This window comes from Cyprinodon tularosa, unplaced genomic scaffold, assembly GCF_016077235.1.
Source record: "Cyprinodon tularosa strain WSP-4 unplaced genomic scaffold, ASM1607723v1 ctg544, whole genome shotgun sequence".
NCBI classification, from domain to species: Eukaryota; Metazoa; Chordata; class Actinopteri; order Cyprinodontiformes; family Cyprinodontidae; genus Cyprinodon; species Cyprinodon tularosa.
In genome coordinates, this window is record NW_024039279.1 from 279249 (window position 1) to 297698 (window position 18450).

General features: G+C 39.5%; 1 protein-coding gene across 1 annotated transcript in view; it reads left to right on the forward strand.

Annotated features, from left to right (window-relative positions):
- The window catches only part of si:ch211-156l18.8 (probable G-protein coupled receptor 179), a 37676-nt gene extending 20851 nt beyond the window's left edge, over positions 1 to 16825 (forward strand). Inside the window, exons 5-11 of the mRNA XM_038304850.1 lie at positions 470 to 538; positions 4562 to 4671; positions 5220 to 5458; positions 8181 to 8319; positions 8410 to 8512; positions 8750 to 8896; positions 12037 to 16825. Of these exons, the coding sequence (XP_038160778.1) occupies positions 470 to 538; positions 4562 to 4671; positions 5220 to 5458; positions 8181 to 8319; positions 8410 to 8512; positions 8750 to 8896; positions 12037 to 15441 (4212 nt within the window). The 3' untranslated portion in view covers positions 15442 to 16825. The remainder of the gene's footprint in view (positions 1 to 469; positions 539 to 4561; positions 4672 to 5219; positions 5459 to 8180; positions 8320 to 8409; positions 8513 to 8749; positions 8897 to 12036) is intronic.
- The last annotated feature ends 1625 nt before the right edge of the window (positions 16826 to 18450 follow it).

Sequence of the window (18450 nt, forward strand, 5' to 3'; positions counted from 1 at the left end):
TGATGGGATGCTTATGCAGTAACTGTGTGGTTACTAGACCATTGCTCAGAACAGGGGTTCCAAAACTTTTCAGCCTCTGGCCCTAAAAATGGATCCAGCATCAGTGGTATAAGCATTCAAACGTTTCCTCAAAATAAACTATCCATGTGATAAATTACAGCTTCAATAACAATAGTTGTTTTTGTGATGTTTTTTATATCTTTAAGAATATACATCATAAATGTTTATTGTTTAGTTTAAATTTCTATAGCAAATATCAAGACCCAAGTGGGGTCACGACCCCAACTTTGGGAATCGGTGGCTCAGAGCATTCATTGACAAAACACAAAATGTGACCTTAAATTAGACAGATTAGATTAGTTAATTATATTACAATGAAACTTCTAAAAAAGTATTGCAAGTTTGTTATTCCTCATCCTTGTTTTTTCTTCTTCTTCTTGGGTTTCTTCCTCTGCCTCTGTACCGTCAGAGGATCCGGGCCTCAAGTCTCCTGCTGCTGGAAACCATTCTGTTCGGCTCTCTGCTCCTCTACTTCCCTGTGAGTCTCCATGGAGCAGAAACTGATTATTTCTTTATCTATTTTTCAGCTTTAGTCATGGATCATTTATCAGAGTTAAGATCCATTTGGTAATATCTCCCATGCTCTTTGTTTCTCTGCATGGGCTGATGGGGGATTGTCCCTGCAGACTGTGACAGTGTGTGCAGGAAGTGATTTAATGTGTCAACATGTTAATGGGTTGTCCCCTCTGCACCTCTTTCTAAAAATAACAAGTGATCAGCACTTAATGGTTAGGCTGCAGGGGAGGTGCGAACAGAAAAGCTACTGGATTGCAGTGGTGTAGTTTTGATGAGATAAACATAAATTGTTAAGCTGACTACGGTAAACATGTCTGAATGAGGTGAAATTATATTGTTTTTACTTTGAATTGTGTTCTGAATCATTTCAGTAATTTGTGCCAAACATATTGGGTCACCATTTCAAATTATGAAACTCTGATGCTCAATCTCCTCCATGACCACAGGTGTATAAAGCCATAATACCAAGTAGAAAAGCAGAGCGTGAAAGAATGGATGGCCCTCAAAAGCTCAGGGATTTCTACTATGGTCCAGTGACAGGATGCAGTCTGTGCACCAAGTCTATTTATGGAATGAGACAGCTAGTGACTCAGAGGTTAACTGTCTGTGATATCGTGACAAAGAGCAAATTAAGTGGGAATCTGTGCAACATAAAAGAGCTGTTTAAGGTTCATGGTGCGTAGACGACCCATGAGGTCAGCAGGGTCAGTCATTTGATCTTCAGATTATCTAAAGAATAATCTATGGTGAACTTAATAGCATAAGTTTCTATGGATACCTCCATGTAATCTCAGAATATCAACAAAGAAATGATGGAGGCAATGAGATGAAGCTGTAGACCAGGCTTCCTCACCTTTTAGACTGTCTTTGCTTCAAATAATCTGTTTATTATCAGAACTCTGGAGAACCTGACTGTATGACATGGAGGTAAATTAGCTCTTGTATTCAGGTGTGGAAGCAGAAAGGGTTAGGGTTAGAGCAGGAAATCAGACCTCCAGGGCTGGAATTGAGAAACACTGTTCTAGACTCTAGAAAAGTGATGGAGACATTTTCTCTGGAGTTCAAAACTGTCAGACAAGTCTGGGGTTTGGCCGGGACAAAGAGAATGATACTTGAGTGATACAGGGAACATATTTTTGTTTGGTGATTATTGTACAGAGTTGCTTTTAAGGGATTTTGCCTAAATTTAGCATCCGGTGTTACTGATCTAACCATACCTTACTGTAACGTCCGCCTCTCTACATGTTCTATTGGTTATTCAATGTAGTGATCAGTTTAGAAGGGAAACGTGTATATATTTTCTACCACTACCATTATACCATCTTATTTTGAGGGATTAATATATAATCCCACCCATCAGTCACTCAGAGAGCAAGTCTCTTGAGACAGAGACTCATGGCTAAACCTTGGACGAGATAATCCCTGTTTTCCAGCGGTGAACTGCGGCTTCAGATTGAGAGCAGCCGACACTCATCCTGGTTGCCTCATGCCTCTTTTTAATTGAATACTTTGTTCTTTTTAACTCATACTGGAGGAACATTTGACTTACTGGCTTTGTGATACAGTGACTCTTAGTCTAGTTGCACCCTTCACAACATTGCTTTAGGGACGCAGCCCTACATCTTCTCCAGATAGATTTCACACATGCGGACTGCACACCAACAGCAGACAGATGTGGAAGTGAAAGCTACAGCTCTAATACCTGGAGTAAAACATTCCCATTGAGCCTAAGAAGAGTCATTAACCTAAAGAGGTGGAATAAACCCCCACAATCACCACTCAATAGATATTATTGTTCTCTGTGGAGAATGAGAGAAATGTTTTAGTCCCTAATGTTCCAGAGAGTCAAAAACCTCTATCATGTCAGGAAGAAGGTACATGACAAAGAAATACCACCTGGGAAGAGAGGAGCATCCGTCACATCGCTGTGATCCTTTGCCTGCATCCAGAGACTCTATGGTGTTTCCATCAACCAGTCCTGCATGTCTGCAGTCCTAGTATTTGGTATCTCCCCATTTTCCATTAGTGCATTTGGCTTTAGATTAGAGAAGTACCATAATTACTGAACACACAAGCCAAGCTTTGGCAATATTTTATTTTTCACAGTTGTATGGCCTAACTCAGACCCTTACCATTACTAAAACATACCTAACCCTAACCTGAACTTAGTTCACACCTTAGATCTAACCTCACACCCAAGAAGAGAACTTTCCCTAATGGGGGCCAGTTGGGTGAACCACAAGTACCTATAAGTTACCACAATAATAAATAATTTTAATAGAAAAAATCTAATTGTAAATGTAATGTCAAGATTACGTTTACATGAAAATTATAGGAGAACATGCCATTTATCATGTTTACTCTTCATATGTGTTGTCATATTCAAAAATGTAAACTTTACTCCCTTGGAGTAAAGGAATGAGTGGACTATGTCGGGGTTGCTTGGATCAGCTGTCTGTGGCCGTGCTTTTGTTACCTAGTCGGTTACATTTCATAGGAATATGCAACATTTTCGGTGCTTATAGGTACTTGTGGGGACCCATACCCATGCGGCGGGGGTTAGGCTTAGAACTAAGGTATGAAAAGAGTTTAGGTTAGGTTTAGGGTTTGGCATGTATTGGTAATGGCTAAGGTTTAGCCTATAGAAATGAATGGAAGTCAATGGAAAGTCCCCACAAGGATGGTGTAAAATGTGTGTGTGACGAGTGGGGTATGTTTTTTGGATGCTGAGCTTGTTTTTTGGCATTAGGGAAGCATTTTAACAGTCTAGCTTGATAATTTTTAGATGTTCTATAAGGAAATCTCTTATTTGGGTTTGCTTTGTCAACTCCAGACATAGCACAATCTAATAACATAAAAGGTGGAATGAGGAAAAAAGTATTTTACATTGTTGAAAACGTTTATCAACTTGTTTTTCTATTATTTTGGCATCCTTAAGCAAGTTAATTCTTGTGCCGACATGACGTGCTGCAAAACGTGCACTTAATCTATTAAGTTCTTTGACGTTTTTAAACTTAAAGGAAAAGTCCGGTCAGCAAGGAATAACCAATGAATCATTATTTATACCTAGAACTAATGTTTGCGGTGATTTAATGAATTAAGCAATAATCAATAAAAAAATGAAAATCATAATTTTCGTTGTGATCACTGAGTCTGGGAACGGCCATTTTTTCACATATATAGTAACCCGTCCCTCCTGCCATCTTCCTGCAGTGACGTCACGGTGCGGTAAGCCTAGCGCCATTCTCCCCGCTTTACAAGCTAAATCAATGGGAACTACTAGACACATCTGCAATCAACAACAATTATTGAAGATTTCCAGAGGACTTCACCATTGAAATTCACCAGAGCTATAGTGAAACTGACAATGCCCACGGCATGGCAGCTGGATGTTGGAATACATAGACGGGTTGGTCGTTGGATTGCCAACTTGAAGAGGGAGGATTTGCCATCGAACTTCTGGCCAGAGAAAAAACCCATAATATGTAGCCAACATTTGGAAGAAGAATGTTTTCAAGATGACTTGGATAATAGCGCGTTGTGACAAACACCAGATACAGCACTGGGACTTGATCAACAGCCGAAAACGCACCATGACGTCACAAACCAGTAGGACATGGATGCCTCCAGTAAAGGACAATCAAATGAGAATTACTCTTAATTAAAAACACTGATCATTTATTGAACAGGATGGAATAATTTCATATTTAAAGTACTTTCAGAAGTTTGAATTCTGAATATGAGCGGACTTTTACTTTAAACAGGAAAACATAACGTGGCAGATAAACATGTTTGCTCCTGCAGATCAAGTCCTCCACAGCCTTCCTTTGTTTGCTAACCTCTGACCAGCAGTTTCAAACTGTAATCTTTGTTCTTATATTAGACTAACAGTTTAAATGTTAAAACAGAATCTGCAGAGAAGGAAAAGTCCAGCTACAATAAAACCTTTACTGCAGTTTTACTTCCAGTGTGTTTCCCTCTGCAGGTCTTCATTCTGTACTTCAAGCCGAGTACCTTCAGATGTATTCTGCTGCGCTGGGTCCGAATGCTTGGCTTCTCCATTGTCTATGGCACAATTACACTGAAAATGTACAGGTAAAGAATTCAAATAACTTAAAAAACACAACAGCAGAGACGGACAGCAGAAGGAGTGATGATCCTCTCCATCTCATATGGACTGATAAACTGGGGGGAGAGTTTTTTGAACAAGGTGAATGTCCCTAGTGGAAAGCCATACCTTCTGGCCGGGGGTGAACGTAGGAGCGACCCTCCTCCTGCAATAACAGCCTGCAGTTATTAAACTAAAGGAGAAAATGTAATATCATGCAGAGGGAATTAAGAAAATAAAAATCAGTAACAGAGATTGGCCTGTTAGAGAAACTTTATGCTCCCCTTTCAAAATAAGAAAATTCAATTGATGGGACTGTATCTACCCTAGGAAAAATAAAAAATCTCTTTTTACAAACACTTTCTCCTCTGCCTCTACTTTATTTATGAAATTCTTAAATCTTTAGTCCTGTTTAATCATAAACATTGACCCAAACTGGCTTTTTCTGCCACATGAAATAACATGTTTTTATCCTCTTGTAAATAACAAAGTGTTTTGCATTAATGACGCCCTGACTCCCTCTCTCTCTGTCCAGGGTGCTGAAAGTGTTCCTCTCACGTACAGCCCAGAGAATGCCCTACATTTCCAGCCTCCACCTGCTGAGGATTCTGGGAGTCATGCTGATGACGGTCAGCTGGTTCCTGTGTGCGTGGACCGTGGGTGTTCTCCAGAACCGAGATCGGAGCATTCCGGTTTTTCTTACAGCCACCACGGCAGACGGTCAGGGCTTCAGCCTGTGTTACCTGGACCGCTGGGACTACATGATGGCTGTGGGTGAGTGTGTTATTCTCCTCAGTGCTAACAGACTGTGATCTATTCCATCTGGAGAGCGTATGAAACAAACAACCTACCAAGTATTGGATGGTGCAGCTCTCTGACCCTCAGCTCCTCCTCTGACACTTTGGTTCAGACTGATACATGCATCACACTCAGCTGTACTTCTGAAGTTAATCTTTAGCTCTATCATAAACCAAAGGTCCCCCCCGCCCCCACCTAGATACCAGCAGGATGGATCATTAGTGGCACCAAATTCTGACTCCATCATCTGAATTTTGCAGCTCATGTTATGTTATGATGTTGATGCAGAGGTGTCAAGTAACAAAGTCCAAATACTTAGTTACTTTACTTAGGTAGAAATTTCAGCTATCTACACTTTATTGGAGTAATTCTTTTTTAGAAAACTTACTTTTTTTTTGCAATTATCTCTTCTTTCTACTCCATTTGAAAATGGGCTTAAATGACACAAAACTAATGGGTCTGTTAGTTTTGTTTCATTTAGGCTCATTTTCATTATGTCCTGTTGGTATTTAAAAAATAAAATCAAAATAATTATTCTCATCCAGAAAATGTATTTCTTTGTGGATGGACTCAGTGTTGCCCCAACTTGTTGTTCACCACATACCAAAATAAATTGTTTTTCAAGATAATGATTTGTTTTTCAGATGCAAAGTTAAATTTGACAATGTTACCATTAGTTATAAAACTAAGAAAATTAATTATAAGGATGTTATCATCCAGAAGTTTAGAAAAATGTCCCATTGATGGGGTAGTGCAGAAAAGCTTTTGTCCTTAATATTTCTTTTCATTTACTTTTAGTTTTATACTTTAAGTAGTTTTAAAAATGGTACTTTCACACTTTTACAGGAGTAAAAAGCTTAAGTTGATCCTCTAATTTCTATTAAGGTGTTTTAAAACATCATGATTTCTACTTCAGTAATAAACATTTATACTTTTGACACCTCTGTGTTGATGTCATATTTTGGTGAGACCGTATGATTTGTCTCAGTTCCCTGTTCTTAGCTGACAGGAGTGACTCTCAGTGTGGTTTTCTGCTGCTATAGCTCATCTGACTCAAGGTTTGACGCTTTGTTTAACTCAGAGATGCCATCCTGCATACTGTGGTTGTATTGGGTGGTTATTTAAGCTGCTGTTATCATTCTGCAGTGCTGCAGCAGTCTCACATTTCTCTAGTGACCTTCCTCTAATATCAGAGAGGTGATCTGTTCCCACAGCTGGCATGCTCAGATGTTTTCCTCAAACTTCAGCAAGTCATCTCCTCCCGACCTGGATTGGCTGAATGCGTAACGCAGTGAAGAATGTGATTTAATGTGTTACGGAGCTTTATTAAACATGCATGTCAGTGTATTGTAAAAATTTTTGTTGTTCTTTTTTTTCCTTGGAATTAACTTATTAACTTTAAAATGAACAGTTTAAAACTTAGGTAAACGTTGCAAAATCAATTTTTTGAGAAGTATGACATTTCCTTGTTCCAGACCAAACCACAAGGATAAATAACGGTAACATTCTCCTTATTTCAAGCTTACTGGTTACAGCTCCAACATTTCAACCAGTTGTTGTTGTTTTTTTTTCAAGGTTAGCTTTAATTATTTCAGCACATGGTTCTGTTAAAGGTTGTTCACTCTGTTGCCTGCAGTAAATACCATCCCTACTATCTTTGCTTTGATTATCTGAGCCTCTCAAATCGTCGCTTTTAAAAGAATGACCAACTATTTTATAGACCTTTAAATCATTGCCGCATTTACATTAGGTAGTTATAAACAAAACATATACCTGTGTTAATCTATAAGAATGACCTTCCTTGTAACATATAAACACTACATATTAAAGTGGATAAAACTACAACTATTGTAGCCTGAAATCACAGAAAAGCTCTGTTTTGCAGTAAATGTTTCACCTTGTAATATGACTGTTAAAGACTGCCAACCTATACAAATCTTTAATGTAAATAACTATTCAAAAATATTAAAAAGGACCTAAAAGATGATTTACATGTTAAATACACACATTTCATTATTTCTTTCTATGATGAGACAAACTGCAGAAATCGAGTATTCAGACTACTGGCACTTTTATATTTACCTCCCCACTCGTAGTAAAGTTCTACTAATGTAGGTTTAACTGATCTAAAGGTGATTAATGTGCCTAAAAGTGATCTGAGATTATTGTGTTCTTGAACATCCTTAAATCCACTTAATAACATATATTTTTGTGACATAAAATATCACATTATGGTTAATAAAATGTTTCTAATCGTGATGTGAATTTTATAATACAATTCTAATGAAAATATCTGTTAGAAAAAGAAATACAGATAAAAAGGTGTGATGACCCTGTTAGATAGCACATGAAATTCCTGCACTAATACTTATCTGAGGAACTTTTAATTTCAGAAGTTCTCTCTTTTGCTGACATCTATGCATATGTTTATTCGACTGTCTTGAAGAAGTTCCTCAAATGTGTCAGACATGAAGACATCTCATGTTCAGAGCTCTCTTTAGGTGACCCAAGAGATTTTAAGCTCATTTAGGCTTTTTCAGATCTTTTATTGCAAGATGTTCTTTGGTTCTGGATGTTCCACTGACAGAAAAGGCTTTGCTCTTGCAGAGAAGCTGTGAATCAGGCCGTGTTACATGAAAGCAGACTCATTTAGGTTGGTTTCTAATCAACATTCTGCCTGTTTTCCTGTTTTTTTCAGCTGAGCTTCTGTTCCTGTGCTGGGGCAGCTCCTTGTGGACAGCCGTCCGTCCCGTCCCCTCAGCCTTTCATGAACCTCGCTATATGGGCATCGCCATCCACAACGAGCTTTTGCTGTCCTCCATGTTCCACCTGTTTCGGTAACCATGGCACAACCATTATTTCATATGTTCAAAGAAATACAAATTCTGCTGGACAGGGAATGACTATGTGTTTGGATCTTTCATTAGGTTCACCTTTCAGTCTCTCCATCCAGACTGGATGTTACTGCTGTCCTTCATCCACACCCACGTCACCATCACAGTCACACTCATGCTGCTCCTTGTTCCAAAGGTATTTAGATGTCCCTAAACCAATAGGAAAGCAACAGATTGCTGCCTACATTAACAGAAAGTAAACTTTCAAAGTCACTATTCTAGTGGTAACCTTTTCCTTCAATAATTAGCTCTTAGATCACCAATCTTCATTTGTACATATTTAACTAGTTTAACAAAGTTTTGAAACACTGTTCTGCTATATTCAGAATGAGCTGATCTCATACACTTCCACATACTTGTGTTTCTCCCCTAGTTTTTCTACAAGGCTAAAGCTAGAAAAGAGGAAATAGCAGCAGAAGTGTATGAAGATGAACTGGATCTTCGTCGTTCTGCCTCATTCCTCAACAACAGCTTTTGTTCTGCTTTAAGTGAGCGCAGCATGGATCCAGATGATTTTCAGGTAAAGTGTCATCTTCCCTCAAGATATACATTCAGTCCTTCAGATATGTCCTGCCATGTGTCTTCACTTAGATGTTGCATGCCTGAGACAAAGTGCCACCTCAGCTGACTCCTCTCTATGTGGAGAAGCAGCAGCTCTAATCCAAGCCCCTCAGATAGCTGAGCTGCTTACCCCATCTTCTGAGATTGGTTTATGCTTGGTGCTGCCCACCCTAATTACATTATTGGAGCATCTATGCCCCTCCCTGGCCTAAGTGTGTAAATACATGGAAAGGTCAATGTTGGCTAGAAACTATAAACATCTGTTGATGTTAAGATATGGTCCAAAAATATGACATTCATTCAGAAACAGATTATAAGCAACTCTTGCAAAGAAATGACTGTCTCTTCTGGGTGACACAAAGAGGCATTGGAAATGGTGGAAAAAAACCTTTCCACTTCTGCATGCAGTATGGTGTGGTAAGCTTGCTCACTGTCTACTACATTGCAGGCTAAATAAGAACCCATCGACTGCCCTTTCCTAATGGGCAGACCCATTCATCCGGTTCAATTTGCACGTTTTCTAAGCCAGAACAAGGCTTTCCTTTTGGTCCACTCTATAAAGTCTCAAACTCAACGCTAACACTGACATTTTGAATTAAAAAGCCTCCTGAATAAGAAGCGAAACGTCCAGTGTAGGGCTGCAACAACGAATCGATAAAATCGATAAAAATCGACTTTTAAAAGCGTTGGCAACGAATTTAATCATCGATTAGTTGTGTCGCGCGATTAATGCGTCATCCGCCGCCGTCGTCATTGCCGTGGGGCGCCTCCCCCATCCCAACCCTGTTCTCCCGCGGCGCTCCCGCAGGAGTCCCTCTCAGCGCTGCAGTCAGAGCCGCAGGATGTTTACCCTCAGCGTCCAGATTGCAAATGAAGCGCGCATGCGCCGGGATTGACGCCGCAAATTGATCACAATAATTAAAATAGCCTGCGCTTTGTAAAGCGAAAAAAGTCGTAACATGCAACTATTGTAAAAACAAATTAACATGGCACGGAAGCACCACTGTTATGATGCAGCACCTGAAAAGAAAACACGTTGGAGCCTTCGATGGCAGTGAAGAGAGCTGATCAGCAGGATGAGTGACCATGTTTGTTTGGTTTTAAAGAGGGGAAACGTAACGTTAGATTCTCAGGTAGCTCATCTGATGCTTTCCTTACCGTGTTAGTAGGTTACAGACAGTGATAAGGTTGGCTACTTATTTTACTTTTAATTTCATTTGAATTAGCTTAAGCAGCGTTTATATTTTCTTTATAAATAAATTAACTTGCAAATTATGAGGGCAAGGCTTTTAAAGTTTAAATCTTCTGGCAAAGATAAAGAAAAGAAGATCCTGCAATTTATGGAAGTAAAGCAGAATAAAATCCAGCAAGATCAGTAATATGTCAATTAATCATATTCCACATTTCCATGTAAATATCTGTCTTTGGAGGATGTGTTTTTTAGCACCCCTAGTTCTCTCATTTTTATTCCAAATACAATTTATAATTTGAATCACAGGGCTATTTTTATCTCTATGGTTCAGTATTTTCTCAAGTAGCAACTTTAACTGCTATACTTTCCTGTCTTAAAAGGCAGAACTCTTCTAGTCTAAAATAACCTCATTTGTTGAAATGGGGGGGCCTATTGTTTGAACCCCATAGAGGCTTTTAAAAACAAAAAATTCTTTTTTGCGCTTTATGAAACAAAGTAGCCTATATTTTGTGGATGTACAGCTACATTTCTCATGTAAGTTTGCGTAGTTTTAACACAAACATTTATTTTTTATATTGCACCAGTACAGTTAATGAGCAACCTGTACTTGTGTGCTTGTTTGTTCTGTCTAAAATGTTTATTATGGAATAAAGAGGTTAATATAAAAAATATTTTTGGTCCGATTCATCGAAAAAATAATCGTTAGTTGCAGCCCTAGTCCAGTGGATTGTTTTTTAACTTTTCTGAATTGGCTATGACCTAGATGACTGAGAATCTTCACCAGTGGTCCCCTTTACTGCCCTCCAGAGTCTACCAGAATATTGAATACAACGTGGAAATCTGCAAGGGATACAATGTTACATTACAGTATGTTATTACAGTACGATATTACATATATCAACTACATTTCTCCACTGTGAGATCAATAATGTCAATCAGTCAATATGCTGCAGACGCTGTGTTGGAAAGTTTCTGCGTGTCTAATTTCCACACAGAGCATAGATACATCAAGCATAAGCAAGCCTAGAAGGAGAGGAGGGAGCTCATTCTACCCGCTAATATGTGGGATCTTGATTTTTCAATAATGAACCAGATTTTATGACCCATGGTAAGGGTAGGAACCTAAACCAACCAGTTAATCTCTCTTTTCACCAAAAGTCGCCCCACAGTAAACATTACTATGTCAGCAGCAATGATCGGTTTGTTGAGCTGCACCTCATTCTTCCTTCATTCGCGAACAAGACCTTGAGTTTATTTTTAATTTATCCATTTTAAACAGGGAACTTCCATCCGTGAAAAGAGAGAGCCACCTTTTTTTTTTTTAGGAAATGCTTATGTGAAAATGTTGAGACATCAGGCATAAGTTTTAAAGTTGGTGAACAAATGGTGTCATGTAAACTGACATTACAACCCACCCAAAACAATGGTAAGCACTTTGTAGAAAGACACCCAAAATTTTGTAGTTAAGTCATAAAGTTTAAAGCTACTAAATATTGAAAATATATGTGTGACAGTGTGGTCCTGTCACTATGGGTCCAACTAACGGATTGCTTGGCCATGGGAATATTCCTTTGGCTGACTGGTCAGTGTGCATGACTTTAACCCACGAGTGTGTGGGATCACATCTTGTCTAGGCCCACCTTTGTGTGCAAACTTTAGTCTGGTTTTATGTCCAACATGAAAAAAGGTTCATGCATATTTTTATACATTACACATTAATCTCTGGTTTTATTTGTACTGTTCGACATACAACAGAAAGTGGTAATGCAAAACTTTATTAATATTTTATTCTTTCTTTTGACAAACAAATGTAATTTAGAATCTCTTCTGACTTGTTTCTTTTATTCTGTTTCTTCTCTGTCTCTTCAATTCCAATATCAATTTCCTGGCATCTTCATATGAATCAGGATGAGCTTAAGAAGTTATATGCACAGTTAGAGGTCCACAAAGTGAAGAAGATGACGGCAAATAACCCCCATCTATCAAAGAAGCGCAGTTCTCGATGTGCACTGGGAAGATCATTAATGAAACGCATCACAGAGTTCCCAGAAACAGTAAGTCGGCAGTGCAGCCGTGAAGAGAGAGATGGGTCCTTCCATATTAGACGTGCAAGCCACTCTGATTCCTTAAGATTAGCACCAGATACTATAAGTATCAGTTACAGAAGTTCTATAAAATCCCATTCCTCATTCATATGCAAGTCCCCAAATGAACATCATTATGTGAGGGAGAGAGTCTCCTCTTTCCGTGAGTCTACTTTAAGACCCAATTCTGTAAAGAGATCCTCCCAGCGATCTGAGACAGACTCTTTGGACATTCCTCCTGGGGTTTGTAAGTCAGCCAGTGCTCAGAATTTAACAATTGATACCAATCTCTTGCATCCTGATCACACAAGGCTTCATAAGTCTTGGAGCCTTAGTTCCTCTACCACCCATTCTATAGAAAACATACCGAAGATATCTGGTGGAAGTGGAACGCAGTCAAAGCAGAGCCTTTCCATTGGTGATCAGACCCGAAGTGCCCTCCAGTCAGAATCCTTTGACAAGGCTGAGGTCTGTCCTTGGGAGGTGGAGCCGGAACAATCAGGGGAGAAGAACAAAAAGCATGTTACATATGCAAGCTCAAAGGATAGCGAAGAAAAGGAGCTACCTTCCCCACAAGCACTTGTTTGTCCCTGGGACCATTCATTGCCTTTTGAAAAGGCTCCTTCAGTGGAGAAAGACTCACAGGCTGACAGTGTGCCCTCTAAAACCCCAGTAACCGTGTCTGCAAGTGTACCAGGAACACCAAGACCCAAGGTGACCAAGGATCAACGGGTCTTCTCCTTCCGCACAACCACTAATAAGTGGCTCTCTGTGAAGTCCCTTATGTCATCTGTTGATAGCAGCAAGGTCAGTAAGGATATACATTTAAACAGGGAAGATTCCCAAAGAAGTCAGGAAAGTACCTCCACAACATCAGTGTCTGGAACATCTAGTAGACGTCCGAGCATGGACAAGAAATCACTGCAGAAATTTAGTATGTCAACAACTGATGGAAAGCCCTGCCTTGTGAAGCAGAACGCAGTTAGACTGTCATCTGCGGACTCCTCTGATAGAAGCCCACGAAGGTTCATGATTGTTAAATCTGCCCACTCTCATGCTGATGCTGATGATGCACAGAGAGAGGGAAGTCACGAACACGTGTTTCTATCACGGCAAAGCAGCAGACGTAGCAGCATAAGTTCTCGGGAGACTATTAGCAGCTCAAGAACTCCTTCCACTCGTCGGAGAGGTAGCAATAGAATCAGAACCTCCTATAATGTGTCCAACACAGATGTGTGTCCTTGGGATGGAGCTGGTTCTGCACAGCAGGGGGAAGGACCAAACGAGCAACTGAGCATCAAAGCTAACATCTGTTCCCAAGAATCCCAGGTGTCAGATTTATCTAACGTCTGTCCATGGGAGTCACAAGACCAAGGGAATGTGAGGGGACCAAAGAGCAGTAGGGTTGAAACATGCCCTTGGGAGTCACAGGATATTTCAGTCACTTCACAATCTACAACATCCAAAGATCCTAAGTCACAAGCTTCGAAAGTAGATGTTTGTCCCTGGGAGACAGTAGAGCCCCCCCAAATATCAATAAGACAAGACAGTGAACCTGCCAATGTTTGTCCTTGGGATGATCAAGACAAGGATGAAAGTGTATACCAAAACCTAAATCCTTTAGGGATCAAAGGAACATTGATGGTACCTTTTCATCAAGAAGGCATGAAATCTGCCATCTATCCCAGTTCATCCAAAGAAGTCAAAAAAGTTACCAAAACAAAAAACACAGCCCCCAATACCTTGAATCCATGTGTACAACTGTTCAAAGCAACAGAGATCTGTCCAAGGAGTTTCCCTGATCCATCTAAGCCCAAGGTAGATGTTTGCCCATTGAAAGGAGGGGGCAAAGCGTCTATAAGCACTGACTCTGCATTACAAGTAACAGTGAATGCAAATGTTTGTCCCTGGGAAGCAGGACATCAAGACAAACAAGATACATCTGAAAAAACTGGTTCTATTAAAACTGAGAGGGCTGAAAGCAGCAGAGGAAACATTTGTCCATGGGAGATTGAGTCTTATGAAAAAAAGGAAATTTGTAAAACGTTGTCTCTGGGGCAGCAAAGCCCAGCAAGAGTTTTAACAAAGCAAAACAGTGGCAGGGCAGATGTGTGTCCATGGGACACAGAAGTTCCCAAAAGTCTCAAAAAGGATAATGTTGTTCCGGAAGTGTGTCCATGGGAGACAGAAGATCCTAAAAGTGTGAAAAAGGACAATGCTGTTGCAGAAGTTTGTCCGTGGGAGACAGAAGATCCCAAAAGTGTCAAAAAGGACAATGTTGTTCCAGAAGTGTGTCCATGGGAGACAGAAGATCCTAAAAGTGTCAAAAAGGACAATGCTGTTGCAGAAGTGTGTCCATGGGAGAGAGAAGATCCTAAAAGTCTTGAAAAGGACAATGTTGTTCCAGAAGTGTGTCCATGGGAAACAGAAGATCCCAAAAGTCTCAAAAAGGATAATGTTGTTCCAGAAGTGTGTCCATGGGAGACAGATGATCCCAAAAGTGTCAAAAAGGACAATGCTGTTGCAGAAGTTTGTCCATGGGAGACAGAAAATCCCAGAAGTGTCAAAAAGGACAATACTGTTGCAGAAGTGTGTCCGTGGGAGACAGAAGATCCTAAAAGTCTCAAAAAGGACAATGCTGTTCCGGAAGTGGGTCCAGGGGAGACAGAAGAAACTAAAGTCACAAAAAGACAAAGTAGTAGAGAAAATTTTTGTCCATGGGAGAATGCAGAACCCAATGTTGTAAAAAAGCAAGACAGCATTAGAGAAAATGTTTGTCCGTGGGAAACAGAAGACCCAAATTTTCCAAAAGAGCAGGATGGCACACTGAGCGATCTATGTCCATCGGATATGGATGAATCTAACAATAAAGATGTTTGTCAGTCTGACGATAAAGAACAGAGAGATGATGGAGATGCAGAGGCAAATGTTGCAGACAAGTTTTTTTCTTCCAACAGTGACCCTGATGACTCATACAATCCCAGGACTCTCGCAGAAGAGGCTCCAGAAGATATTTCCACAGGGCATACAGATGAGTCTAAAGACAACTTGGCTTTGGGTCGGCGGGATGCATTGTGTCCGTGGGAGATCATCGGAGGCACATCAGGCTCATTTACAGAAAATACTATGGATGTCTTCACGTGGGAACCTGAGAACATTCCAGAAGAAGATGAGGAAGATGATGCCGAGTGTGCTGCTGAGGCTTTTGTTTTCCCAAGTGACTTGTGATTTAAACATAGATACCCTAAACCTAGACTTTCTACCAGCAGCAACTGTAGGTTGGTTTGAATTGTGAGACTGATTACATACATATGATGCATTTTAGCAGTATCAATTAGACCCCATGTCCAGCTGCTAGACACACACACTGGATGGCGCTGAAAAGAACTCATCTGTTTTCCTGCTTTTACTCTGCTCTTATATGAACATTTTATTTGGTGTCTGAATGTTTTAAATGAAAGGTCTTTTGTGTGCTTGTATTAAGCCTCTTTCCAACTGAAATTAGCGGGTTAACGCGTGTTTTTAAAACACTGGTTTTACAAAATCTGGCCAACCAGATTACAATCAGCATTTGGCTCCCTTCCCATTGCCAAAAACATGCTTGATCTGACCCGCCACCACTGCGTGTCTGGTGACACCATCACCCTGGGTTTGCGTTGGTAACCAGTGCAACAGAAAACAGGGAAGAGCAACACAGAAGGGAGCCGGGGGATAGCAAGTGTGCTTTATTGTTCAGCTCTTTCGTCCGTCCGAATCCCTCTTACCACTGCTTTGGCATTTTCATCTAATGCAAGCAAAGTTGGTTTGGCTTGTTAGATCTGGCGTGATTAGCATTAGCATTAGAAATAGCATTAGCAGGTCTGAAGTAACCGGAAATAAATATTTATCTATTCTGGATCTGTCAAAATTGATAAAAACAATTATTTATATAGGCTACTATATGTTTTTTAATAAAATTAATACTTTTATTCTGCATACTCTTGACATTCTATGGTGGTATTTTCTTTATTATTTTGATGAAACGTAATGACCTTTTAACCAGATGTAATGCCAAATACATCTGTGCAAAGACTCTTTGCTCTAAAGACATTTCATTTTGTTGACCATTTACTGCTTCACAATAAAAATTGACAGATGTCTGGATGATCTCTAATTGTAGTTTAAAAACACCCTAACTTTAGGTGTTATGTATGTCTTTTTGAACCTGGAAATGAACTCAGACTTTAATGAGCTCAATGCTAAAACACAGGGTAAGAAATGATAGATTGATTTAATCCTTTCCTTTAGGTTAGAAATGAGATTTTGGTGACATGTCTAACATTAACGCAAATTTATGAGGAAGATTATTAAAGCATTAATCTATTGTAACTTTTGTTTTTTTAATCAGACAGACGCCATTCGATTGTATTTTTTATTTTCATTTTTTGGAGTATTGTTTGTGTTTTGATTAGTAGAGATATCCCAAAAAACAACAAGAGAAATGATGATGAAATGTTTGTTCTATATCTCAATAAAGAGCATTATTCAGTGTTCACTGTCAAACAGAAAAGCATTTTGGCTACGTTAACACAGCAGGGAAATGTGACCAAAATCTGATCTTTTTGCCAATAAAACTGACTTCTTTCACAGCAGTATGATTGGCCCTGTGGTATCATTTTAATTTTAAAAATATAATCTTAGGCTGTGTCTGAATGTCCACCCAAATATGGACATAGGGCAATATATAGTGGTTTTGCCATTTTAGATGAGTTCGAACATCTAGTCCAGAGGTCACGGATTAGCGGATCCGGATCCAACCTGATTTAAAACATTTATAAATTACCTCATGTTGTCCGACGGCAATGTCTAATTTCACTTGCGCCGCTTCTCCTGTTTGTACGGTAAAGCGAGTGAGCTGTGTCAGTCAGGGCTGTTGCCGCTACCTACTTTTAGACACAGGCAGACACACACAGGCAAACCTGTGGCAAGCCGGGTGATGGGTAACGACGATGAGAAAAAGTAAAAGAAAGTGTGGACTGGTGGAAGAACTGCGGTAAACTGGTGAAAGAAAAGCGAAATGGTGCTCAAAGATGACCCTGCACATTTAGAGGATGTTTGGCTCAACCTGCTGCTGTGAAGCAGGATTCTCCACCATGAACATGATCAAAAATACATATCGATCAAGGCTCAAAATTTGCACCTTGATATGCGCTTTATAATGGCTTTGTCCCCAATCAGACCCAAATTTAAAACCTTGCAGGGCAGCATAAAGTCCACTGCTGTTTTATAAAATGTGTGAATCAGGAAAATGTCTACATACTGAAACTGAAAGATTGTTATTCTCTACTTCAAAAAACACTTTAGATTTTAAAATGGAATTTTTTTTCTTTTTTAGTAAATGTATAACATGGATGCATAAAAAAAATCATTTTATTTCAGTGTTAAATTCTGTTTAAACAAGTAACAGATTATATAAAGAATATAAAATATCTCTGTACCTTTACTGGTTGTTGATTTTCTTTATTCGGAGCCCACTGATTTTTAATTGGTTACCCCTGATCTAGTGGATTGAAATTAGTGGACTTAATATTTTCCAAAATGCACCTTGAAAAGTAGTGATCATACATGGTCACGAGACGAGCAGAAATATTCCGGAGCGCACTCCTAGCAAAGCATAATGGGATTTCCCGCTGTTGCCTACGACTGTTGTTACCCGACAATATCGACAGATAACAAAAATGGCGCGGGCACCATGCGGTGAGGCGGAGTTACGTCACCAAGAGGGAGGAAAAAAAGTGATCATCAGTCCGAATGGTCAGTTAATTGATTTCACTGTAAAATTCACTAAATAGCCCCCGTTTTATACAGTATAGTGATTGAGGGTTTTAGGGGTTAGGGCGGCTGTTTTGACAGAAGCCTGTTTTGCAGCAAACAGAAGAGGACCAGTGAAGACTACATGACAGAGCCATACCATATTTAAAAATGGCACCATTGCACTTTGGAATGAAGGGGGTGCTATTGCCTTCCCTTTTTTTTGTTACACTACAATTGTGTGCACTGACCTTTTGTTTAACACCTGTGATAATGAGGTTAAAGAAACTCAACTTAAAGTAATAAATACACCCTGTTGCTGAACTTCTTAAGAGGAGAATCCAATCTGAAGAAGATGCATTTGAATTTTGTAAAACTACAGCACCTATTCTTTCCTAAAATCTATTTTTCAAAATTGTCTGGTCTCTCTTAAAGAAATGTTTATCA